Here is a 27,808-nt window from a genome sequence, read left to right on the forward strand (position 1 = left end):
GGTGGTGACTGTGTTAGGTGGTGACTGTGTTAGGTGGTGACTGAGGAGGTCAATAAGAGCAGGAGGCATTTTGCTCTTCATGTGGACTTTTAATGTTGAACGTTGGTCCTCTAATAAAGACGACAACAAGCAGCTCAGCAAACCATGACGACCTTGTCTCACTCTGTCCAATCCTGGGCGTCCATACAAACATAAGTTAACTTATTGAACCAATCAGGGAACAGAAAACTACGAAGGCAGCAAGTATTTACACTCTGAGTCTGAGTGTTCGGGACTGAAACAGCCACGTTACGTTGTTATGTTGTTACGTTGTAGCTCAGATTAAATCCTGAGAATCTCAGGAAGTTCTTCAGGATCCACTCATCTCCTGGATCTCTGGATCCTCCTCTATAGTGGATCCAGTGGGCGTGTCCCCCTGCTGCTGTATGTTCTCCACTTTCTGCTGTGTGTTTCCCACTTCTTGTTGTGCCTGCAGAGAGAGGATCAGCTCTCTGATCTCATCACGTTTGGTTTTCATCCTCTGAGTAGGAAACCAGTCTGATAGGTTCAGAGGGAGGTGGAAGCTGGGAATAGGACTCTGAGGAGACACAGACACACACATAAATATACAGTAAATAGAAATATATAAAGTTTGTTTAAGGCACCCTTTTTGAAGTCAGTCCATTTATCTTAGTGCTGACTATACGTCTTTTTTCCATAAAGAAGGGGGTCACGTCTCAGCCAGTTCCTGGTGATTGTCTTTTACCAGCCAGAATCAGGATTTTAAGCAGATAAACATCTTCTTTTGGATCAGGCCTAGTTAAACTATCCGAGGATCTTTGGGAATATTGCAGTGAAAAATCTCGTTAAGAATCTGAATAATATTGTCCCAGAAAGGTTGTATGTTTGTGCAGAGCCAGAAATGATGTGAGTGGTTAGCATTCAGAGTTCCACATTGTTTCCAACAGGTTTCAGGTGAACTTGAAAGTTTGTTTTTAATCTGAGGCGTAACGAAAAAATGCATCAAATTCTTCCACCCAAATTCTCTCCACCTTCTGGAGCGTGTGTTTTACACATAGAACATCAATCACTCTCTGACACAGTTATACACAGTTCAAATTCCCATTTGGCTTTTACATAGAATGAATTACAACCATTCTGTACAGTTTTAACAACCATTGAGGGGGTATTTTTATATGCACCATCCCCATCACTTCACTAGCGTCTGCTGAGATTCCAAGTTTAAAAAAAGTTGTAGGTTTCTAAATAGAGCTCCATTAGCGAGTTTAAATTCTTCTTGAAGTTATTTAAAGGTTTTAAACCCGTCACTCTTCAAACAGATGTTATTCCCTTTTCTTTCCACCTACTCAAAGTTTTATCCATGAATCCAGGTTTGAATCTAGGACTCTGAGAGGGACAAATTAATAGTTTACTGTCTACTTCCACATTATACTTCTTAACAACTTCATACCACATTTTAAACGTGTCCTCCAAAAAGCTGCACACTTCATTTATTCCTCTAGTTTCTTTTCCTCCTAATCTAATCAGGGGTTGAAATGGTCATAATTCTAACTCGATCTGTTTCCATTTTGCTTGGTACTCTGAGGAGCACCAACAGACAATATCTCATTTGTGCAGCAAGATAACATGAGTGCTAAACCACCCGCTCCTCTTCAGTTTGGAGTCATGCACCGCCCCATATCAACGACATATCTGTTCATCTCCGGTAGAAAATGGAGTTTCTGGGAGCCTGACTGGTAATGATGAGAAGAGCTAAACATATCCAGGTAGGACTTTCAATTTCACCATTTCCATTCTTAAAACAAAGTCTAATATTAATGCTAACCATTTCATCATATCTTTCTGTACATTATTGTTTATGATGTCATAATTCACTTCATATAGTTTACTCAAGGCTTGTGTTAGAACCACTCCCAGATATCGTATAGATTGTGCTTCACACTTTCATTTATAAAGTTGTCTGATTTCTTTACTGGCTTTATAATGAATAGGGAAGATTTGTGTTTGTTAACGTTCACTTTAAAACCTGACATTTTGCTGTAGTCGTCTAAAATTGACATCAGTAGTCTGAGAGCTGTGTCTGGATTCTGGAGAAAAGTAATATCATTTGCCAGAAGTCCTATAACATGTTCCTCATTGGCCACAACGATTGCTCTAAATTCTTCATTTTGTCTCATAACTTGAGCTAGTGGCTCGATAAACAAAGCAAAAAGGGGAGGGGCTGAGGCAGCAACCATGGCGTCACATCACGTGTGTCTGTGATGAGATGAAACTTTCTCGAATGGATGGACGTTGGTTTTTATCTGAGCTATGGGGTCTTTATATAATGAATAAATACAGTAGATGAATGTATTGTTGAAGCCAAACATCTCCAATACTCTATAGACAAAGGACCAACGCACTATGTCAAAGGTCTTATGAGGACCGCCCCCAGGTGTTGTTTTATTGTTTGATCAATAATATCTGATATTACCCTGTGTTTGTTGTCTTTCTATGAATCTGGTCTGGTCTTCATTTATTAAGTCTAATAAGATGGATTCTAGTCGTCTTGAAATTCTAATTTATAGTCTATATTTAGTATAGAAATATGATGATAGGATGCACAGCGTTCTTTATTTTTGCCTTCTTTTGGGATGACAGATACCACAGCCTCTTTCCATGATGGTGGTGTTACAGGTTTGTTAAGTGACCAGTTAAAGGAGTCGAGCATAACAAGAACAATGTCCTCTCTAAACATTCTATAGCATTCTGGGCATTTATTGGTTTTTAATATTCCTATTGCAGAATCCGAATCCATCGTTGTTATAGGTGCTGGTAAAAGATATAGATATAAGATCTAGTGTTAATAGATGCTTTCATCCTCAATGTTTGAGTATAATGATTCATAATAGTCTGTAAATGTTTCATAAATTTAATGGGGATGTTGGATAAATCTGTAGAATAGAGTGTATGTTGATTTTGATGACATTTTAAGCGTTTTGCTAAAAGCTTTGTAGCTTTTGATCCTGAATCTCAGTTTCTTTTCTAATTTATCTTTTAAGTTGTTAAAGCAATGGTATCGTTTCTTTAGATCTCTTATTTTTTCCTGAAATTTCTCATAATCCACCCTCTTCTCACAATTTAAATACGCTGTTCTGGATAGAAGTTTGCCTCTCATTAACACTTTGATAATGTCCCATAATATTGTTGGTTCTACTAGTTTAGTATCATTGTCCTTTATACAGTCATGAAGTTCTCTCCTAACCTCCTTTAGCACAGATTCATTGATTAAAGTATCAATGTTAAGGTTCCATAATGTTTGTTTGGGTCTGTTGTTCAACCTGATCTAAATGACATTATGGTCTGAGATGAACTCTATTATTCTATTTCTAAATGAACAACATAGACAGTGTATGAGTGCACCTGGTGAACAGCTGAGTAATGAGTACAATCTTTTTGTCTCATATAAAGGAAGGTTTCACCAAACATCAAACAAATTCGTTTCTTTAATGAACTCACTCAGATCTCTTGATTTAATGTGTTTGTTTTCTTCAACTTGTTTAGATCTGTGTTCCAGATACCCACACACACTAAGATACCCTCAGACTCTGATGTTACTGTGTCTAAAGAAACTCCTCCCACTCTCTGGTGGAGCATAAACATTTACAAATGAGACCACTGTATTGTCTATCTTTCCTTTTGTAATTATTTATGTCCCCTCCCCTTAATAAAGTCAAAGTTAGTTAGAAATAAGTAGGGATGTAACGATTCACTCAACTCCCGATACGATTCGATTCACGATACTGGGTTCACGATACGATTCTCTCACGATTTATTTTACAAAATGGGACTGTAGACAAATTTTTTTTGGGGGAAAAAAACTAGAAAATACTGTACTATTTTCCTTTTATTTTTCATTGTCAAAAGAATTCCTTGATAAACAATTCAAAACAATGCAATTTAACTAAAAATAAATCTTGAATGAAATAAATAAAGGAGTAATACAAATGAAAATGAAGCCTATTAATTTAAATTCTGGTTCTATAATAAACAATGTAAAACTGCATAATAGTTCTTTTTCTTTTAAAAGTGCAACTGAAAATGTATTTTGTGCCTTAACAATTGGACTTTAAAATTTTTTTTAAAAAAAACCTGATTACACTGATTTACGTCATATTTGTTTGGACCAGCAGAGGGCGCTTGTAACCCAGTGGTCGGTTGGCATGCAGATATCTTGCAGTGAAGAAGAGAAGCTATGCTAGCAGACAGAGCTAATAGAAAAACGTGACTTTTACAGATATTCAAGTAATATTACAGATATTCTTTCGGTGCTAAAAGGGTAATGAATCATTTATTAACATATTTAAGAGTAGAAGGCAGCCAGAAAGAAAGTATTAGCAGACTCCGCCCGCCGCCTACACTTGTGGATAGCGCCCTCTGTTGGCTAAAAAAAGTACTGCGATTCAATTTTCAGAAAATCGATATCAACCGTGATACCTATGAATCAATTTTTAACTGCCTTACGATTAATCGTTACATCCCTAGAAATAAGTGTGGCCACTCCTCTTTTCTGACTGTTCTTACAGGAACTGAAATAAGAGTTAAAATACCCACATTTACTCAGTTTGTTGTTACTGACGACATGCGTCTCCTGTAAAAACACTTTTTCTTTTTTTCTCACACCTTACTCCTCTTCACTGCGTTGCTACGACAATTCACATTTAAGGAAAGATTTTTTTGAAATGATGTGAACCTATTGTGTTTTTTTAAAGACACCATTGTGAGAGTAAACCACTGAACTGAACAATAACAATATTTTGAACAACAACATAAAAGAAAGCAGACCTCCAAAAGACGGAGCCATTGCTCCTCCTCCATTGTGACCTCATTGGAAGGTCGAAGGTAAACCCCCTCACAGAGGGTCCAGTCTTAAATGAGCTCTATCATCCTGTTAGTCTAACTTTTACTAAATAAAAAGGAAACAGCTCCTCCCAGACACTAACATGTCACTGATGGCCTGTATAATTAATTTAGTTAAACTCAGTCTTTTACTCAGCGTGACTACGTTGTAACTCCTGCAGTTTGACCCTCACTCTGTGGGCAGCCGTCGACCCTCTCTCCCTATGACCCGTACCTGTTGCCATGCTAACAGCTCCTGGAGCCGCTCCGCTCTGCACCTCTGTTGGGCTTCTCTGCTCTCCGCAGCTCCTCCCTCATTACCTCCACTGGAGGTCAGACGTACTCCGGTGGATCCACATCCTCATGTATCCAATCAAATCCTGCACGTCGTTAGTTAGTTTGTCACGTTTACCATTGACTGTTGTGATCCCCCTACAGGCCCTCTTTTAATCGCTGTTACGATATGGCCGGGGTCAGAGCTCATTGAGGGGCGGGGCCTTCCGTCAGCGGCTGTAGCTGCATAGCTAGAGTTAGCTTGATCTGCTTCGGTGTTGCTAGTCAATGCCGATGTGCCATTGACATCTTTACTCCTCTGTTAAGGCCATTGGTGTTCTTCCTCCTACTCATCTATTATGTGTACTACCCATATAGCGAGTTGTTCAGTGGGTGTTTGTGTAAAAGAGCTCTTTCACATGTGTCTGCCAACTCCATCAATCAAAGCGCAAGACTCCGCCCACCACTACTGATTTGTGTTTTTCTGTCTTTTTGGTGGTTTTGTGTGTTTTTTTCCAATTAAATTGTCCATAAATTACCTGGAAGAAGCTCTCCACGTACTGCAGAACGTAAACGCCACAGTCGCTGAAGTTATCCTGCTGAGGAACACGAGGACTGGATCCACGCATCACCTCTTTACCAAAGCTCCTCCTACTGCCTTTACGCACCTCCCACTCCACCTCCAGGTACCTAGACAGACAGACAGACACACACACACACACACACACACACACACACACACAGGAATCCTGAGGTTAATTTCAATACCTTTTTAAGACTTTTTAAAAAACCTTTCAAAAAAATGTAAGACATCGTCACCACTTTAACCTTCGTCTTGTGTTAGTCGGCACTAGGGATGTAACGATTCACTCAACTCCCAATACGATTCGATTCACGATTTATTTTACAAAATGGGACTGTAGACAAATGATGACTGAAAATACTCTACTATTTTCCTTTTATTTTTATTGTCAAAATAATCCCTTGATAAACTATTCAAAACAATGCAATTTAACTAAAAATAAATCCTGAATTAAATAAATAAAGGAATAATACAAATGAAGAAGAAGCCTATTAATTAAAATTCTGGTTCTATAGTAAATAATACAAAACTACATAATAGTTCCTTTTCTTTTTAAAAGTGCAACTGACAATGTATTTTGTCTTAACAATTGGACTTTAAAAAAACCAGTCATTTCACTGTATTTACATCAGATATTTGTTTGGACCAGCAGAGGGCGCTGGTAACCAAGTGGTCGGTTAGCATGCAGATATTCTAGCAGTGAAGAAGAGATGCTATGCTAGCAGACAGAGCTAATAGAAAAAATGGCACTTTTACAGATATTCATGTAATATTGCAGATATTCTTTTGGTGCTAAGGGGTAATGAATCATTTATGAACATGTTTAAGAGTAGAAGGCGGCCAGGAAGAAGTAGTAGCAGATTCCGACCGCCGCCAACACTTCTGGACAAGAGAAGGATATAATGTTTAAAAAAAGAACTGCGATTCAATTTTCAGAGTATCGATATGAACCGTTGATAACTATGAATCGATTTTTAACTTCCTAATAATTAATCGTACATCCCTAGCCGGCACGGACCCGTTTTAGTTTTTTAAATGCATAAAAAAGTCACGTAAATGTGTTTATTGTATCAAGCCTTTTTGACTTTATCAAGAACGTCTATTTCAACAAAATAAAAAAAAAATTGTCACTAAATTATAAAATGCACTGGGTGAAATTATGAGCTTTGCATTGTTAGTAGGGATGTAACGATTCACTCAACTCCCGATACGATTCGATTCACGATACTGGGTTCACGATGCGATTTTCACACGATTTATTTTCCAACATGGGAATGTTGACAAATGACTGAAAAATATTCCTTTATTTTTTTGGGGAAAATACTATACTATTTTCCTTTTATTTTCATTGTCAAAGAATTCCCTTGATAAACTATTCAAAATGATTGCCAATTTAACTAAAAATAAATCTTGAATGAAATAAATAAAATGAATAATACAAATGAAGAAGAAAACCTATTAATGTTAAATTCTGGTTCTATAGTAAACAATTCAAAAACTGCATAATAGTTCTTTTCTTTTTAAAAGTGCAACTGAAAATGTATATTTTGGCCTTCACAATTGGACTTTAAAAAAAACAAAAAAAAACAGTCATTTTACCTGTATTTACGTCAAATATGTGTTTAGACAAGCAGAGGGCGCTGGTAACCCAGTAGTCAGTTGGCATGCAGTTTATTCCACCAGTGAAGAAGAGATGCTATGCTAGCAGACAGAGCTAATAGAAAAAGTGACTTTTACAGATATTCATGTAATATTACAGATATTCTTTTGGTGCTAAAGGGGTAAAGAATCATTTATGAGCATGTTTAACAGTAAATGGCGGCCAGAAAGAAAATAGTAGCAGATTCCGCCGTCACTTCCGCTTCTGAAGGGATAAATATATAGCGCCCTCTGCTGTTTAAAAAAAGTACTGCGATTCAATTTTCAGAGCATCGATGTGAACCGTGGTACCTATGAATTGATTTTTAACTGCCTTACGATTAATCGTTACATCTCTAGTTGTTAGGGTTGGTTTCGGCCCAGTTATTATATACGATGTACTGTATAAAGCAATAAATCTTATTTAGATTTTACATAAGATTTTATAATTGAAAAAAATAATGATGTATTTAAATATAATTTTAGATATACAGTATAATCTTATATGGATCATATATATAAATAAAAAATAAAATGCAAATATTGTATATTATTAAATATAATTTCAAAACTAAAAAAATATCATCTTATATATATAATGAATAAAATATAAATCTTATATATTTTTAAATCTTGTATAGACTATATACATAAGATTGTATAAATAATTTCATAATTTAAAATATATATATATATATATATAAATAAATATAATTTTATAATTTTCAATAAAAAAAATTCTATAATTGAATCTATATAATGTTATATAGATTTTATATTTATAATAAATAACTAATACTGATTTTAATAATAAATGACTAAATCCAGGGTTATTGTAACCATGGTAACCTGAATGAAAGCGATACTCACTCTCTGAGAGTTTTAACCACAGTGGAGCGAGTGGGTCCTCTCAGAGAATCCATGATGAGAATACACGGCCTGGAGAGAAACACAGGAGAACATGGGTTTAGTTATTGATTTCAGATCAGAAACTGATCAATCAATAACATAAAGAGGATAATGACTCACTGTTTACACTGCGTTGGTTTATTGGAGCTCAGAAAAGATTCTGACATCAGAGACTCATCGTTACCATCCTCACCATCACTCACCTCGTCCTACACACACACACACACAATAATACACACACATACACAATAATGGTAAATGAACTTGATTTATATAGCGCTTTATCACCACACTGAAGCAGTCTCAAAGCGTTTTACATATCAGCTCATTCACCCAATCACTCTCACATTCACACACCAGTGGGACAGGGGACAATAATACACACACATACACAATAATACACATTATACACACACACACACACACACAATAATACACTCACACACAATAATATACTCACACACAATAATACACGTTATACACAATAATACAAATTATACCCACACACACACACACACACACACTATACAGAATAATACACATTATACCCACACACACACATACACATAATAACACAATAATACACACACATACACATTATACACACACCCACAATAATACACATTATACACACACACACAATAACACAATAATACACATTATACACAATAACACACACACTGTTACCTGTGTGTAGCTGTGCTCGTCATCCTCGTCTCCTTTATCTGAACTGTAACACAAACTGATTCTTTGTAGCTCACCTGAAACACACACACACGCACACACATATGTTTAAAAAAATGTAAAATAAATCATATCAAAATTTGATGTAAATTTGATTTTCAAAAACCCAAAAGAAGACGTAATTAGTCTTGAATGTACCTAATTAAACCTATTAAACTCACTGGTAGACTGAGAGCCTGCGTCCTGCAGCCCGTTAGGCTCCGCCCTCTCTTCTCCAGCCTCAGTGCGTTCAGGTGACGCCTGGTCAGAGGAGCTCTCCAGCTCATCGTGGTCGGGGGACAGAGGACGGCAGTGGTCAGGGAGGCCGTCCTCAGGGAGGGGCGGACCCACCAGTAGAGGAGCGTCCAGGCCCGGGAAGCAGACCACGGCCAGGTACCAGTGAGCCCTATGGGGGGGGGAGGAGTCACTGACATCAGGTAACACCATCACCACATGGTTTCAAACATGGCTGCATCACCCGCAGTGAGCCACTGATAACTAGTCACTACTCAACGCACCCTTTGGTGTGATTTCTTGCACCTTTGTGTTTTTCTGAGGTTTTTGTGGTGTTTGTATCTTTTTGCAGTTTTACGACGTCACACAGTGAGTCTCACACTGAACCTGTCAACAACTGAATGGGTGGAGCTTAACTCTAGACAGAAACATCATTAGTTATGAACACAAATGTACAAACTTAGTTGTTTCTAAAATAATCATCTCTTTGTATCTGTGTTTTTAAAACAACTTTATAAATAAAGTTCATTCAAACACTTACGACTCATTGATGGGGACGAAGATAAAGTCTTTCTGGAACAGATCCACGTGTCGGGTCCACGTCTTCACCCTGTTGTGCTTCCTCTTCTGAATCCTGGAAAACATTTATTACATATATTATATATACATATAGATGATATTTATAATAGTGGCGTGAATCTCTTAAAAATGTTACTCAGGTTATTGCAAAGTAAAACCTATTCAGCTTTTGACCTCAGTGTGTGAGGGGGCGCTAGCGCACCATCGATATCTATTTCACTGTACAGCTCCACTCCGGTGTGTGTCAGAGCCAATCACAGTGGCGAGCTAGAGTCACGTGTGCGGCTAGACCCAATCGGTGCGCACAACAGCCAAGCAGACACACGAGGTGAGAGAGAGGAAGATTGTTTTTAAACCTCCTTCACAAGTTTTGAGCTCCTGTGGACTTCTCTTTTGAGGAAACATAGTTTTTGACTGTTCCTTATTTGGTGATTACGTTTAAAAACTTTTATTTTCATTTTCTTTTTAAATCACTGTGGAATCAACACGGGTTAGACCGGAGAGGGGGGGAGGGGCGTCTGAGCAGCTGCCATCACATTGATAAACTAGCAAAGCTCTCAAGTCTCACAGATTGGGCCTGATGTGAGTCACTGACGTGCGTGCGTGAGCCCACAGAGGAGTAGCGACACGCACACAAAACTAAACATACAAAAAGCACACAAAACGACAACAGAAATGCACAAAAATATACAAAAAGGCTCCAAAAAACATACATTACAGAAAAATACAACAAATGACAAAAATATAAAAAATAGTAAAAAAACAAACACATTTATCATGTTCATGTTCCATAGAATTAAATCAGATAAATCACACAGAGTATTTTATTTTACACCCACAAATAAACCCTTTATAACACTACAGAGTATGTACACCTCGTAATTCATCTTGTTTTGTGTGTGGAGTTCTGCACTGCCTTAGGGCTGGGCAATATGAACTTTTTATGTACACGTATGCACATTTTAGAAACAACTTCAGCTGACCAAAATGCTGGTTGATAGTTAATTATTATTTCAAATAACTATCAACTAGTTATTAATTATTACTGACGTATGTGAATTTATCAGATCAAATTTAACTATTATTCTTTTTTTTTTTATACACTAACTCTTCATTCGACTCTGTTGTCGCTGTGGCTGCTGAGGTGAGTGAGTGGAGGAGGGGGGGGGGTTTGGTCAGCGCGTGTGTGCGTTGAGTTTCACTCAGGGACAGAGCGGGAGAGGGGGGCGGAGTTAAGATAGGCAGTAATGGTACGTTCACACCAAAAGCGTTTCGGACGTCAAAATCGTGCGTCACGTGTGTAGTTGGACGCTTGTGGTCATTGAATACAGACGCTTGTCACCAGCGTTGAAGATGCTCGAAACGCCGGTCGAGAGGAGGGGCTTCTCTGTTACCGGTGGTTTCATACAATAGATGATATTGTGGTGATTAGTTACGTTCATAATTCACTCAGTGACTGTGAAGTGGTGGAACATTGTGATGAGAAGGTGACGTTTCTGGTCAGATATATTATGGTGTGATTCAGTGTGTGCTGTGATGTCAGAGGGTTATAGAGAAGTGTGGGTGGATGGAGAATAAAGTTTGGAGTTCTTTGCTGAGCACGTGCCCTCTGACCCCCGTTCATCATCTCCACATTATCCAGAGAGTGACTTGGCTTTATTTACTCCTCGGCACCGTTTCTGGATTCACCAGAGCTGTGATTGGACGAGTGTCGCTTTCAGCGCTACTTGTGTCTCTCCCGTGCTCAGTTTGACGACCTGCTGACCCGCATCAGCGCTCACGTCTCTATTCAAGCAGAAGAGTTCCTGCCTCCGGTTAGTGTTTTTTTTTCTTCTTCTCATTATTCTGGATACATCAAGGTTGGGGAACGCTCCTGATTGGTCGACGCACCACGATATGCCCCAAAAGTTCAACAATCCCAACTCCAGCGTCAGCCGCGTTGGAAGCTCCGGACGCATGCCAAAAGCGTCCACCGGGCAAAAAGCTTCAAAAAGCGCTGCACAGGAGGCGTGGGACACACAGCGGGACCTCCGACGCTCCCTAGAAGCTCCTCTACCATGTATTGTGAATGTAAACCTGCGACGCTTTTGACGTGTTTGGTGTGAACGTGCCATGAGAGGAGAAAAAGGCATTTAATGTTACATGAATTATATCGACATTACGATATAATCCTATGCTATATCTCTTGAATTAATAAATTGATATGTATGTAAAACTCGATATATCACCCAGCCTTACTCTGCCTTTTAAATGATCTGTATTTTAAGTAACGTTTCCCTGTGTTTTGCTCGACATTTATTTTTAATAAAGTCAAAGAAAAAAAGATAGATTTTCTTAAGAAAATGATGCAAAACAAAAGAGACAGACAGACAAACGGTGCTCACGGTAGGTTCGTGGTCTCCGGGATGTTGCGGCGCTCCCTCTGGTTGAGCCTCTTGTAGAAGAAGGAGCTGAAGATGTGGATCCTCTGAGCGTCTTCTTTTTTTAACTTCTCTAAAACTAAATACCTGCACAAGGACACAAACGTCAGGCTGGGAACCAGAGTTAAGCTCCTCCCCCAGAGGGAGGGAACAACAAGATGAAAAGTACGTACTTTAAATAAAAGTCTATGATGACGTCATTGAGGAACTCTCCGTCGTTAAGGCAGTGAAGGTCTTCGTTGGTGACAGTGATCCCTCCTTTGGCTGGAGGAGGAGGATAAACCATCAACCTGAGGGACAAACACAGTCACGTCGGCATCGCCATGACAACACATGACTAGACACAAGAGCTTGATTAAAATGTAGACTATCAATGAAAGGTTAATGAAGAGTCTGACTTGAGGACGGGTCCAGAGAAAGTGGGCTGCAGGTCCGTCATGTCGTCGTCTTCCAGGTACGAGCTGCTCTGCTGACGGGTCGACATTCTGGTGCGGACGGGTGTCACTGGGGAGCCCGCTCCCACCTGCACTGGAGTCACTGGGAGCAGAGTGGGTGGAGCTTGTCCAGCCTTCCCCTGCAGACAGAAAAATGGACCAGAGTTTGGGTCTTCAATTACAACTTAATTAGATTACAATGAGCCTCATTTTTTCCAATTAAAAATTAAAATGAAAACAACAATATTATTTTTCCCAGTCAATTACAATTACGTTCTCAATTACTAAAGTTCAATTATAATTAATCACAATTACTGAGCCTTTAATAAATATATATATTAAACATAACCTTCCTCTTGTATTAGCTTTCTGTTAGCATGTCTAATGCTAACGGCTCAGTTTCTGGGTTGGGGTCAATTACATTTTTCAGTTACAATTATGTTTTCAATTACCCATGTACAAATACAATTCATTTACGATTACAGTAAACAGTTAATTCACAGTCATTTACAATTACGTTATCAATAATTAAAGTTCAATTACAATTAATCACAATTACTGAGCTTAAAATAAATAACCTAATTAAAGTTAACCTTCCTTTTGTATTAGCTTTCTGTTAGCATCTCTAATGCTAACTGGTCCTAAATCAAGCTGTAAATTACATTAAAAACTAATATCAATCATCAAATTTATTTTCTATCAATTGATTGATTGATTACCTTGTTAGGCTTCCTAATCAATGAAAATATAGGTTTTAATATTTTGGGTGTGGGTGTTTGAGCCGTTTTTTGTCAGTATATCCCTAAATTTCAATTTTTTTAAAAAAAAATGGTAAAATGTGGGAAAGCTTGATATGAAATATATTTTAATAATTGTTCTGAATCTACATATGTCTAGCACTGTAACATGGTTTCACAGTTTTGCGTTAAATTACAATTCACAATTTTATAGAACTTTCATGGCAATTACAATTACAAAGTAAATTATCTGAACTCAATTACAATTCAATTACAACGGCAAATAATTTTTCCAATTAAGATTATAAATACACCATAATTGTATTTAATAATCAATGAAGCAATTGCAATTAAAATTGACCCTAACCCTGGAAAGGACCCTTCAAAATAAAAGCACTGTTGTCTTCCTTGTTTTAGTTTAAAACAGAGTGTAGTGTTTATTGTGAAGGCGTTAGCAGGTAGCGTTACATTCTCCTCCTTCTGAGACGAGGCCTTGTTGTAGTTGACCAGTCGCTCGTTTGCCTCCTCAAAGGTGAGTTTGGTGGGAAAGTTGTTGAGGTTGTTGGTTCGTCCGATCTCCTCCAGGATGTCCTCCAGGATGGCCTGGTCGTTCATGACCAAACCATTCTCAAAGATCAGCACGATGTACTTCTCGTCCCACTCTGATGAAGAGACGAGCGGATTTTATGGGTTAGCATAGTACGTAGCGACCAGTCCCACATGTGCTTAGCATGTAGCAACCAGTCCCACATGTTTGGTTAGCTGAGCATGTAGCCACCAGTCCCACATGTTGTGGTTAGCTTAGCATGTAGCAACCAGTCCCACATGTTTTGGTTAGCTTAGCATGTAGCTACCAGTCCTATATATTTGGCAAACTTAGCACATGTCAACCAATCCTACATGTTTGAGTTAGCATAACACATAACAGGAAGTCCTACATGTTTGGGTAAGCTTAGCATATAGCGACAAGTTCTACATGTTTGGGATAGCTTAGCCTATAGCGACCAATCCCACATGTTTAGGTTAGCTTAGCAAGGAGCGACCAGTCCCACATATTTGAGTTAGCTTAGCATGTAACAATCAGTCCAACATGTTTGGGTAGCTTAGCATGTAGCAACCAGTCCCACATTTTTGGGTTAGCTTAGCATGTAGCTACCGGCCCTATAGCTTTGGTAAACTTAGCATGTAGCGACCTGTCCAACATGTTTGGATTAGCTTAGCCCATAGCAACCAGTCCTACATGTTCGGGTTAGCTTAGCACGTATCCACCAGTCCCACATGTTTGATTAGCTTAGCACATAGCGACCAGTCCTACATGCTTGGTTAGCTTAGCACGTAGCAACAAGTCCTACATATTTGGGTTAGCGTAGCACGTAGCAACAAGCCTTACATATTTGGGTTAGCGTAGCACGTAGCAACAAGCCTTACATGTTTGATTTAGCTTAGCATGTAGCCACCAGTCGTACATGTTTGGTTAACTTAGTATGTAGCTACCAGTCCAACATGTTTAAATTAGCTTAGCCTATAACGACCAATCCCACATGTTTAGGTTAGCTTAGCAAGTAGCGACCAGTCCCACATGTTTGAGTTAGCTTAGCATGTAACAATCAGTCCAACATGTTTGGGGAGCTTAGCATGTAGCAACCAGTCCCACATTTTTGGATTAGCTTAGCCCATAGCGACCAGTCTCACATGTTTGGGTTAGCTTAGCATGTAGCCACCAGTCTCACAGGGTTTGGTACTCACGGTCTCCGGTGCAATCGTACCACTCTCCTCCGTGTTCCTGCGACATGTTAAGCTGCATACGCAGACGCAGTGACTCTGCAATGCTGGTCTGAAAGAAGATGACGGGGAGCTTCCTCACGCAGCACCACTCACAGCTGATCAGCTCCGACGCACGCAGACACACTTTTTCCATGATGTTCATCTGACAGCCTGCAGGGGGCGCCTCCCCCTGGGTCTCCAGCTGGATGTGATCGATAGAAAACTGAAAAGAAAAAGACAGAAAGGCTAATTTCTACAGGACAAAAGCAAGAAAAAAATACAATAATAATATGAAATATGTGGAATCAAAAACATTTAATAAAACAAAAACATTTAAAGCCACAACGCGGACTTTTTGACCAAAAGAGTTATGAGTTATTTTAAATGATTCTTCAGGTCAATATACAGTACTTGACAGTATCAATGCTCTGGGCGGGGCTTCCCTCTTCAAATACCGACTATGTAAGTTTGGAGAGACGGACCGTCTTTGGCCAAGTCATGTGACCTGGAGAATGCCTGGAGAACGTTTCACTTTACGGCAGTCACGTGACCACAGGCTCTGATATACTCATAAAAGGCTTTTGCTAGTATTTTTCTGCCTGTTCGACTCCTGGTCATGGTTGAGGCTTATGAGGAGGCTAAAAAGACGCCGCCAAGACCCGGCACCCTCAGCCGGCCCGCCTTCCTCCTGGCGCCGGACACCTCCCTACGCACGCCGGGTCGCCTGTCCCCCGTCCGCACCGACCCCTGGCAAAGGGGGCCGACAACGGCGGTAAGGCCAGGGAGTAGAGGGGAAGCACTACCGACGCGGTGAGGCGGGCCGAATGCCGGGCCTCAGGCGGCGGGGAGAGGAGGGTGGCGCAGCCCCGCTTTGCACCCCAGCCCGACCGACCCAGCCCTTAGAGCCAATCCTTGTCCCTAAGTTACAGGTCAACTACTGTCTGCGTACACAATCAAAAGACGAGAGGCTGGACCCACTGACTGACTGTTCGTTGATTTTTGCGACAGTGCTGCAGCGCTTGTGGCCACTAGGGGCGCTTGACATGAAAGTTACAGGTCTAGCGCCCCTAGTGGCCACGAGTTACACAATGTGCCTTTAAATAATTAAAGCTAACCTACTTTGAGAAAAACAAATCCTGACAATTGAATTAGCCCATTTTTAAATATAAACATTATTTATTATTAAATATTACACGTTGTTATATTGGCAAGAGTTTGAATTGAACCCATATTAACTAATTATCTATGTTAAATAAATGTAAATCAGAATGACAAGAACACACGTTATTAATAAATAAATTTAAAAAAAATGTGTAAAGAAAAACAATCTTAACTAAACTAAAGAAATAAAAAAATTCTAAATAATAAATTCAAAATAATGCTTTCTAATTGCCCTACTGGGATGATTAAAGTTTTTTCTGATTCTGATAAAATAATATAAAAATAAATATTCACTAAATAATACCTGAGAAAGAAGTTAAATCAAATTTAGAAATATTTAACAAAAAATTAAAATCATTGTTGTTTTATTTTGAAAAACAAACCCAGGTCTTTTACTTTTATACTGACACCTTGTTGTAATTTCACATTCATTTATGTTGTTTTATTTTGAAAAACAAATCCAGGACATTTATATTTAGACAATCTATTTTTAATTTTATATTATATTATGTTGTTTTATTTTGAAAGCAAAGCCAGGACCCTATGTTTCTGCTTCCTTCCTGTGACCCTATGTAATCCTAACTAAATGTAGAGTAATGGGGGGTCTCTTACGACTACGGGCTTGGTCACCATCCTCCTCAGCGTTCCCACGCGAACGCTCCTACACTCCAGGATGATGCTGTTACATTTGTCCGCCGACATCTTTGGTTTCTTGGTCCGGTGAGCGTTGGTCTCCGGCGGAGGCTGGTTCCCGTACTGTCAACACAAAGTTCTGATTGGTCAGCACGCCGCGACATTCCCCTCCCCCTCCCCCTCCTCACCTGGTCCTTCATGCGCGACCGTCGAGGAATGGAGATCTTCATGTTGACGTCTTTAAAGAAGTCGTCCAGCGCCTCATGTTCCTGTTTCTCCGCCGTACTCTTCACCGCCGCCTCCACCCGCCCACCGGAGGGCGCCGGAGAGGAGTGGGCGGAGTCAGCCGGACGAGGAGAGACGCTGTCCAATCGGTTCACACTTCCTGTGCTGCTGCTGTCGTCCTCATCATCGCTGGATAGGACGACTGCCAGAGTTGGACCAGAAGTTGAAAAACACTAAAACATTTACATGACAGAGGTCAACTGTCTAGGTTCTATGATCTATTACTAACTCTTTCATATCTGTCTGCATAGAAAAATGACCTCCAAGTCGAGGAATGGGAGAGGACACGCCTTCTGGCCCAAACCCAAACCATAAATACTAGAGGCAAACTCTTACAGTATAACTGGTTGCTCAGGACATAAATTACACCAGTTAAATTACACAACCTTCAATCCTGATATTCCTAACAATTGTATCAAATGCAAAGAAGATATTGGTTCTTTGTTCCACTGCATGAGGGAATATCAAAAGCTCCAGATGTTCTGGAGTGAGGTCGTTAAACTGGTTTCTAAAGTGACAAATAGTGTTATTCTAATAAAAGAGAAGTCATGTTTACTCCATATTTACCCTGAAGGCTTCTCTGCAAATGTAAAGAAATATACATTTCTGTCTGTTGCCCTTATATCAGTTTACAATGGTTTATACTGGTTATATATAAAACATTTCTGATTCTGATAAATAACACCCAGCAACGCTCAGCACTGAGTTATTGATATGGTGTATATTAATAATACATCTATAATGATGTAGCTATAGAATACCTGCTGAGTGTGTTATTCACGTTATTGATTTGTGTTTGATGGGCGGGGCTAACTCACTGGGGGCATTGTCTTTGTGCTCCGGAGGCCCCGCCCTCTTTCCTTTGGAGGTTTTCGGCGCCAGCAGCAACTCCTGTGGGTCGGAGACGTGGACGGAATACGCCACCCCTCGGGACGTCCTGTTGGGCGTGGCCGGCATGTGGAAGCTCTGCTGCGCGTCGATTGGTCGGATGGGTGGGCGGGGCGTGGGCGACAGCAGCGAATCGGAGCTGCCACAGCGTTCACAGGGACCGAAGTGCTGACTAGGCTTGTTGCACTTCACACACACTGACTGGAAAACCTTCGGCCAGGACGCGTCCTATAGGAGACACGCCCACTTTACAACCTGGCAACCATGTGGCACAGCTCAACCTGGCAACCCAAGGACTAATTTAGTGCAGCTCCCAAAGTAAACAGTCATAATGTCTCTATAATAAACATCAAAATGACCAAAAAAATACACAAAAGACAAGTAAAATAATAAAAAAAATACACAAAAATAACAAAAATACACTAAATGTGACCAAAAATACACAAAATGACAATAAATTACACAAAATAGCAACAAAAATACACAAAATTGTCATTTATTTCTGCTCTGGATGGAGCTGCACTCTATAATTAAATAGGCTAAAGTGAGTGAACTAGTTAGCAAGGAACCAAGTTACTACAAATTTAAGTAACTAGGCAAGTAACAAAGTAACTAGGCAACTACCTAGACAGGTAACCAAGTAAATAGGTAGGTCAGTAACTAACAAAGTAACTAAGTTAATAATTACTATGGAAGAAAGGTATTAAGTCGGTAGGTAATGTATTACCTAAGTAACAATATATTTAAGTAGTAAAAAAGTTATTACTGTATGTTCCAGGCTAAGCACATTGTTTTACAATAATAAACTGTCTGACTGTTACAGTAGACGGAGCAGAGATCAGATTATATACAGGATGTTCTGATCTCTGCTCCGTCTGTCCATCCTCCTTACAGAAGCATCTCCATCAGCTTCAGAGTCCAGAGCACCGATCAATCCTGAACAAACCTAACGTGGTGATTTAACAACTTTATGCTGTTTATCGTTCTATTACAAACTGGTTGACTTTTACTTCATCCTTCTGCTGCTGCAGCAGGCACTTGCTCTCTCTCTCTCTGACAACATTTCTCCGTGTCGTTGCTATGACGATCCAGTGTGCATCATGATAAAATGAGTTGTCAGAATGATTCAGTGTGAGCAAGAACGATTTAATGTTAACAATTTCATTGTTTCACCTGAATCCGTGTATCATTCATTCATCATTATGTAACAAAAACATGAAAAATGAAAAAAAAAAAAAACACTAATTATTTGATATTTGTTTCCAAAACCAAAATGAAAAACCAGAAAACGAACACCTTTATTAATTATCTCCATTACCGATTGGCCAAAGTACGTGACCCGGAAGTGTACTCTCATCTGACGCTAACGGCTATGCTAACGGTAGTGTGGCATGACAAGATCGCTGCTTCCAACTGTGCATCAGAAACGTGTCCTTTAAGCTTTAGCTGGTGTTGAACACAGAACCTCCTCACTGATATTTAGGAGGATTTAGAGACTCCTAAGTGTTGCAGAGATAAAGATATCTCAGAATGTGCAACGCTTCACTTCCTGGTCACGTACTTTGGCCAATCGGTGATGGAGAAAACAAATAAAGCTGTTCGTTTTCCGTTTTTCGTTTTCTGTACCAAAGCAAAAGAGCTTGAATTTGAAAAACAAGGCATTTTCTGTTTTTTCATTTTGGTTTTGGAAACAAATGTCAAATAATTAGTGTTTTTTATTCATTTTTCATGTTTTTGTTGCATAATAAAAAACGAATAAAAGAATGATACATGAATTCACCTGGTCTAATGTGTTTGTAGCGGCATGAAACTTCTAAAACTGGGAAAAATCCACAATTTAGCCGCGTCATCGTTTAAGCCGTAGGGTTCAAGGCATGAGAAAAAAGTAGCGGCTTATAGTCCGGAAATTGCGGTAAATAGGCTCAAGTGAGTAAACTAGTTAAGAAAGTAACCAAGTAACTATGAATTTAACTAAGTAGGTAGGTAAGTTAGAAACAAAGTAGTAAAGTAACTTCGACAGTAACTACCTCAGTAAACTGAAGCTCAGGATGACCTCACCTCGATTGCTTTGGCCGGAGAGGGAAACACACCGCATTCCCCCACAGGTCTCTTCTTCTGCTGTGTGCGTCGTTTAATGTTTAAAGACTCCTCTGCAGCGCAGAAAGGACAGGAAGTGATTAGTCAGCAGATTAGAAAACATGACTCAGCTACGCTCTCTTGAAATGAAATGTTTTTTCAAAATAAATCCCAAACTGATGTCAAATGTGAATCTGCCTACTTGTTTGTGTCTCTAAATGAATTGTATTTCTGTACATGGGCCTGGTATATTTACACCACTATAAAACTTTAAAATAAATCCCTACAAAATAAAAGCAGTGGCACTAAAAGGTGAACAGGTTGTGAACATTCAGAGATAAACTTAAAGTGTACCTGGGATTTCTGGACAGGTGAGGACGATGCTGTCCAACTCCACCACTTTCTGAGGAGAGAAGTCATTTCTGCAGGGGCACAGAAATCATGGGCTTTTATTGTGAAAGAGTCCATTAGATGAGTTAATGACAACCAATCAAAGCCTGCCTTTACTGGGTAACTAGGTACTGTAGTAACTAAGTAACTAGGTAAGTAACTCACTGGGTAAGTAACTAAGTAGATAAGAAAGTTAGTAACTAAGTAGATAGGAAAGTTAGTAACTAAGTAGATAGGAAAGTTAGTAACTAAGTAGATAGGAAAGTTAGTAACTAAGTAGATAGGAAAGTTAGTAATTAAGTAGATAGGAAAGTTAGTAACTAAGTAGATAGGAAAGTTAGTAACTAAGTAGATAGGAAAGTTAGTAACTAAGTAGATAGGAAAGTTAGTAACTAAGTAGATAGGAAAGTTAGTAACTAAGTAGATAGGAAAGTTAGTAACTAAGTAGATAGGAAAGTTAGTAACTAAGTAATTAGGAAAGTTAGTAACTAAGTAGATAGGAAAGTTAGTAACTAAGTAGATAGGAAAGTTAGTAACTAAGTAGATAGGAAAGTTAGTAACTAAGTAGATAGGAAAGTTAGTAACTAAGTAGATAGGAAAGCTAGTAACTAAGTAGATAGGAAAGTTAGTAACTAAGTAGATAGGAAGTTAGTAAACTAAGTAGTAGTTGTAACTAAAGTAGATAGGAAAGTTAGTAACTAAGTAGATAGGAAAGTTAGTAAACTAAGTAGATAGGAAAGTTAGTAACTAAGTAGATAGGAAAGTTAGTAACTAAGTAATTAGGAAAGTTAGTAACTAAGTAGATAGGAAAGTTAGTAACTAAGTAATTAGGAAAGTTAGTAACTAAGTAGATAGGAAAGTTAGTAACTAAGTAGATAGGAAAGTTAGTAACTAAGTAGATAGGAAAGTTAGTAACTAAGTAGATAGGAAAGTTAGTAACTAAGTAGATAGGAAAGCTAGTAACTAAGTAGATAGGAAAGTTAGTAACTAAGTAATTAGGAAAGTTAGTAACTAAGTAGATAGGAAAGTTAGTAACTAAGTAGATAGGAAAGTTAGTAACTAAGTAGATAGGAAAGTTAGTAACTAAGTAGATAGGAAAGTTAGTAACTAAGTAGATAGGAAAGTTAGTAACTAAGTAGATAGGAAAGTTAGTAACTAAGTAGATAGGAAAGTTAGTAACTAAGTAGATAGGAAAGTTAGTAACTAAGTAATTAGGAAAGCTAGTAACTAAGTAGATAGGAAAGTTAGTAACAAAGTAGATAGGAAAGCTAGTAACTAAGTAGATAGGAAAGTTAGTAACTAAGTAGATAGGAAAGTTAGCAACTAAGTAGATAGGAAAGTTAGTAACTAAGTAGATAGGAAAGTTAGTAACTAAGTAGATAGGAAAGTTAATAACTAAGTAGATAGGAAAGTTAGCAACTAAGTAGATAGGAAAGTTAGTAACTAAGTAGATAGGAAAGTTAATAACTAAGTAGATAGGAAAGTTAGTAACTAAGAAAGTTAGTAACTAGGCAAGTAAAGAAGTGGGTAAGTAACTACCTTGGTTAATAATTAAGTTACTAAATAAGTGTGTTAGCAACTAAGACAGTAACTAATTAGGTAAGTAATTAAGCTAGTAAGTTATTTAAAAAGTAACTAAGAAAGTGACTAAATAGACGGGTAACTGAGTAAATAGGTAGGTCAGTAACTAACAAAGTAACTAAGTTAATAATTACTATATAATAAAGTTACTAAGTAGGTATGTAAGTTACTGCCCCCAATAACTGAGTAATTAAGTAGTAAGAAAGTAATTAAATAGGCTTAAGTGAGTAAACTAGTTAGGCAAGTAACCACGTAACTATGAATTTAACTAAACTAGAACAGTGCCCGTCGGAACTATACATTCATGTGGGAGCATAAGGAGTATATTTGCGGGTGCAATTATCTAAGTAACTAGTGAAGTAGGTAAGTAACTAGGTTAGTCAGTAACTAAGTGATTGTTGCTCCAGGACTAATCAATAACCTCTGCACAGGCTTCCTAGCAGCGATCTGAGCGTGCTGGAAGTGTCGTCCCTGGAGGATGATTCCCTGGGACGGCGTCGGGCTGAGGATGAAGACGTTGGTTCTGGTTGGCAGCAGCGATGTAGAGGAGACACTGAGGGGGGGGTCGCTGGGGGAGGAACAACGGGGAAACTGAAACTATCAACGCTGCATCGACAGGTGCTTTTATTTTGAAAAGGATGACCTACCTGAGCTGCTTGTTCTGGACTCTCATGTGTGTGTGGGGCCGGTTCTCATTGGCCCTCAGAGGGTCAGAGGATGGGAAGGTTCTCAGGGGCGGAGCCTGCAGAGACCACACCCACATCCCAGAGTCAGAGTGAGGATCATTGATCACTGAGATCATTTCTACTAATCTACCTTGTTCTCCTCAGAGGAACTCAGTGTTTGTCCCTCCATCTTCTGCTGTGAGCTCAGCACCACCGCTCTGTGACAGGAATAACAATATTATTATTATTATTATAATTATTATTATTATAATAATAATAATATAACAGCACCAAGGCTCTGTGACAGGAATAACAATTATATTATTATTATTATAATTATTATTATTATAATAATAATAATAATATAACAGCACCACCGCTCTGTGACAGGAACAATAATAATAATATTATTATAATAATAATTATTATAATAATAATATAACAGCACCACCGCTCTGTGACAAAAACAATAATATTATTACTGTTATTATTATAATAATAATAATATAGCAGCACCACCGCTCTGTGACAGGAACAATAACAATAATATTATAATAATAATTATTATAATAATAATATAACAGCACCACCGCTCTGTGACAAAAACAATAATATTATTACTGTTATTATTATAATAATAATAATATAGCAGCACCACCGCTCTGTGACAGGAACAATAATAATAATATTATAATAATAATTATTATAATAATAATATAACAGCACCACCGCTCTGTGACAAAAACAATAATATTATTACTGTTATTATTATAATAATAATAATATAGCAGCACCACTGCTCTGTGACAGGAATAACAATATTATTATTATTATTATTATTATTATTATAATAATAATATAACAGAACCACCGCTCTGTGACAAAAACAATAATATTATTACTGTTATTATTATAATAATAATAATATAACAGAACCACCGCTCTGTGACAGGAATAACAATTATATTATTACTGTTATTATTATAATAATAATAATATAGCAGCACCACCGCTCTGTGACAGGAACAATAACATAATAATTATAATAATAATATTGTTATTCCTGTCACAGAGCAGTGGTGCTGTTATATAATTATTATAATAATAATAATTATAATAATATTTATTATTATAATAATAATATAACAGCACCACCGCTCTGTGACAGGAATAACAATTATATTATTATTATTATAATTATTATTATTATAATAATAATAATATAACAGCACCACGGCTCTGTGACAGGAATAACAATTATATTATTATTATAATAATAATAATAATATAACAGCACCACCGCTCTGTGACAGGAATAACAATTATATTATTATTATTATAATAATAATATAACAGCGCCACCGCTCTGTGACAGGAACAATAATAATAATATTATTATAATAATAATTATTATAATAATAATATAACAGCACCACCGCTCTGTGACAGGAATAACAATTATATTATTATTATTATAATAATAATAATATAACAGCACCACCGCTCTGTGACAAAAACAATAATATTATTACTGTTATTATTATAATAATAATAATATAGCAGCACCACTGCTCTGTGACAGGAATAACAATATTATTATTATTATTATAATAATAATAATATAACAGAAACACCGCTTTGTGACAAAAACAATAATATTATTACTGTTATTATTATAATAATAATAATATAGCAGCACCACCGCTCTGTGACAGGAACAATAACATAATAATTATAATAATAATAATAATAATATTGTTATTCCTGTCACAGAGCAGTGGTGCTGTTATATAATTATTATAATAATAATAATTATAATAATATTTATTATTATAATAATAATATAACAGCACCACTGCTCTGTGACAGGAATAACAATAATATTATTATTATAATAATAATAATAATATAACAGCACCACCGCTCTGTGACAAAAACAATAATATTATTATTGTTATTATTATAATAATAATAATAATATAGCAGCATTACCGCTCTGTGACAGGAACAATAACAATATTATTGTTATTATTATTATAATTATTATTATAATAAAAAGGCACCACCACTCTGTGACAGGAACAATAATAATATTATTATTATTATAATTATTATTATAATAATAATATAACAGCACCACCGCTCTGTGACAGGAACAATAATAATATTATTATTATAATAATAATAATATAACAGCACCACCGCTCTGTGACAGGAACAACAATAATATTATTAATAATAATATTAATGATATACAGTAACAGCACCACCGCTCTGTGACAGGAATAACAATATTATTATTATTATTATTATAATAATAATAATAATAATAAAACAGCCCCACCGCTCTGTGACAGGAATGACAATAATAATAATAACCCAAAAGGTTATTATGTGTAATGTGATAGTGCACATGTGTAAAGTGTCTCTTACTGTCTGTGATCCTCTGAGTCGTCAGACAGAGCAAAGCTGTGCTTGTGTTTGTATCCTCCATCTCTCCTGTTCTCTGATCTGTTCAGGGCTACGCACACACACACACACACACACACACACACACACACACACACACACACACACACACACACAGACACAGACACAGACACAGACACAGACACAGACACAGACACAGACACAGACACAGACACACACACACACACACACACACACACACACACACACACACACACACACAGGTCAAAAGTTGTAAATCAGAGAATAAGGTTTAAAAATGGTTCGAAGTATCAATATTGGAACAATTAATTGGGCAAATAATGGGCATGACATGAATGTGGTTAAATTGGTAAAAAAAATGTTCATGAAATATGATGAAAAGAGGTTTAAAGTGACAATAATGGGTCAACATATGTGACATGATGTGTAAAAGGTTTAAAAGTGCTGAACATGTGAAGAAAAGACATTGAAATGTGATGTAGAACGAAAAGTGTCAGAAATAGGAGCAATGTAGCAAAAATACATCAAAAGGAGCAAAAATATAGCATCTGGAAGGCATCTGGCACCCCCTCCCAGTGTCTCATGACCCCAAATGGGGTCCTGATCCCAAGGTTGAGAAGCCCTGCTTTAGAAGATCAAAGAGATGGATCATTTCTGTGTGTCAGTGTGAGGAGAAACCAGCGAGCAGTCGTACATGTTTAGGTTAGCTTAGCATGTAGCAGCGCTGGCTGAGCCAGGTCAAAGATTAAAGGGGCGGGGCTATGTTATCAGGTAAACATTCCTATTGGATACCAAAATTGTTGTATATTTCTAATCATCACTAAATCAAACTTTTGTACTGTTTCATTATTAATTACAAATGCATTATTTCATTAATTCATTAGATTATTTATTTGTGCTGATAACAAAAAACTTTGACAAACACTTTTTAGTCTGACATTTTTATTCCGGGTTACCGGAACGCCGTCACTTTGTTCTTCTTCTTGTCGTGTACACTAGTTAAAATCACTACTACTCTGTTATTCGTGAGCGGATCAAGCTGAAATTTGGTAGCCATAATCTATACGCATCAACGCTCTGAGCCCCATTTTCGATTTGGGGCTCGAAAAGAAAAAAAATCCCTGAAAGTCAATTTCTCATTTATTTGCGAGTCAAATATTACAACGGTTGGTGGTACCTAATCATTGGCACATACCGATATATAAATGGGGCTCACTACCCTGTACATGTCACAGGAGCAACAGGGGGTTCCCCCGGGAGCCCCATTCTTCAAATGACTACTCCTTCGTTAGTTCTCGTAAGATCCCATTAGATCCCATTTCCCCTCATTTCCAAATTTATGGGAACATAGTCGTGAGACATATCGTTTCAAAGGTGATTGAAAGTTACTTACGATTATGCTTCGCACAATTTGATTAGGGGCTCGATAAGGAAATTTCCATGAAAGTCGTTTTCTCATTAATTTGTGAGTTAAATATTACGACGGTTGGTGGTACCGAATCATTGACACATACCAGTTCATGAATGGGGCCCATTACTCCGTATGCGGGGTGCCAGGAGGCCCCATTTTTCAAATGATTACTCCGCAGTTAACGCTCGTTGAATGAGGCTGGAATTTGACATGTATATTCAATGAGCGGATGTTAAGGCGGGGCCACCCCCTTTTCCGGTAATTTCTAAATTTATCAGAACATAGTCGTGTGATATATCATTTCAAAGACAATTCAACGTAGATTATGATTTTACGCCGCACAATTTAATTTGTTTTACTCTGTGGAACCGAGTCATTTCACTGAATTCTCAGAAAGGTGATAAGTGCTATTCGGTGCAGAGACGTTCTGCGTGACTGCCTTTTGCTGTGACGTTATTGACAAAATTATTTCCTAAAATAAAACGTCATGTTGTGTAATACCGAAAAGTTTGTGTTTACAATTTTAAAAAAAAATTAAAACCAAAACACCGTTTGTTTGTGTTTTATAATAGGCCTGTGACTCATTTATTTTTCAAAACATATTGAACTTTGTTCTGTCCATTACTAGCAAACAGTCATCTGTTTTAATGGTCACCAATAGGTCCTGAACACCTGTCTCTTCAGCCTTCACTTCGAGGCCTGATTAACGCCTTTTCTGAAGGCGCTGCTTAACAAATTAAAAGCTCGGGTTGGGCCTAAAGCTCCCCCGGGCTGGGCCAAGCTGGACACGACCCAACAACCAGTCCACCAGCCCGAACCGTGGGCCCTGAGCCCGGTTTAGACCAGCCTGAGCCCCGCTAGCTGCGGTTAGCATCGCAGCTTGTGATCCTCCTGCACCGGCCGCGGCTCCGATTCGCCTCAAAGCCCAAAACCAGGCGCTTTAGGTCGGCTTCTACACCAGCAGACCGTCCGGTACCGAGCGGAGAGGTGTCGGTGCTTACCATCAAAGAAAAGGCTTCTGTTGTTGGCCATGTTTAGTCCATAATCGTCATCTTCAGCATCGTCGGAGACCGGAAATAAGCAGCCATCAGGCTT

General features: G+C 38.0%; 1 protein-coding gene across 1 annotated transcript; it reads right to left on the reverse strand.

The window, feature by feature from the left end:
* Positions 1-77: 77 nt before the first annotated feature.
* Positions 78-27,808, reverse strand: senp6a (SUMO specific peptidase 6a). The gene is made up of 22 exons (XM_028440659.1): positions 27,715-27,808; positions 25,285-25,372; positions 23,003-23,069; positions 22,834-22,928; positions 22,608-22,754; positions 20,570-20,637; positions 20,198-20,289; positions 18,070-18,367; positions 17,155-17,393; positions 16,946-17,089; positions 15,155-15,395; positions 13,877-14,070; positions 12,636-12,811; positions 12,411-12,527; positions 12,202-12,324; positions 9,780-9,872; positions 9,187-9,410; positions 8,969-9,042; positions 8,402-8,490; positions 8,243-8,311; positions 5,691-5,841; positions 78-577 (listed from the first exon to the last, which is right to left on the reverse strand). Exons 1-22 carry the CDS (start codon positions 27,743-27,745, stop codon positions 350-352), a joined length of 3,048 nt encoding a protein of 1,015 aa, XP_028296460.1. The 5' UTR covers positions 27,746-27,808; the 3' UTR covers positions 78-349.

The sequence above is a fragment of the Gouania willdenowi genome, assembly GCF_900634775.1.
Source record: "Gouania willdenowi chromosome 24 unlocalized genomic scaffold, fGouWil2.1 scaffold_320_arrow_ctg1, whole genome shotgun sequence".
Taxonomy (NCBI): domain Eukaryota; kingdom Metazoa; phylum Chordata; class Actinopteri; order Blenniiformes; family Gobiesocidae; genus Gouania; species Gouania willdenowi.

Excerpts from the sequence above, each read along its gene's own strand:
- senp6a (XM_028440659.1), bottom strand. The coding sequence starts at position 27,745 with ATGGCCAACAACAGAAGCCTTTTCTTTGATG. Across the intron at positions 12,528-12,635 it reads TTCTCTGGACCCGTCCTCAA|GTTGATGGTTTATCCTCCTC; the intron begins GTCAGACTCTTC and ends TTTGTCCCTCAG. Across the intron at positions 8,312-8,401 it reads AAACCAACGCAGTGTAAACA|GCCGTGTATTCTCATCATGG; the intron begins GTGAGTCATTAT and ends GTTTCTCTCCAG.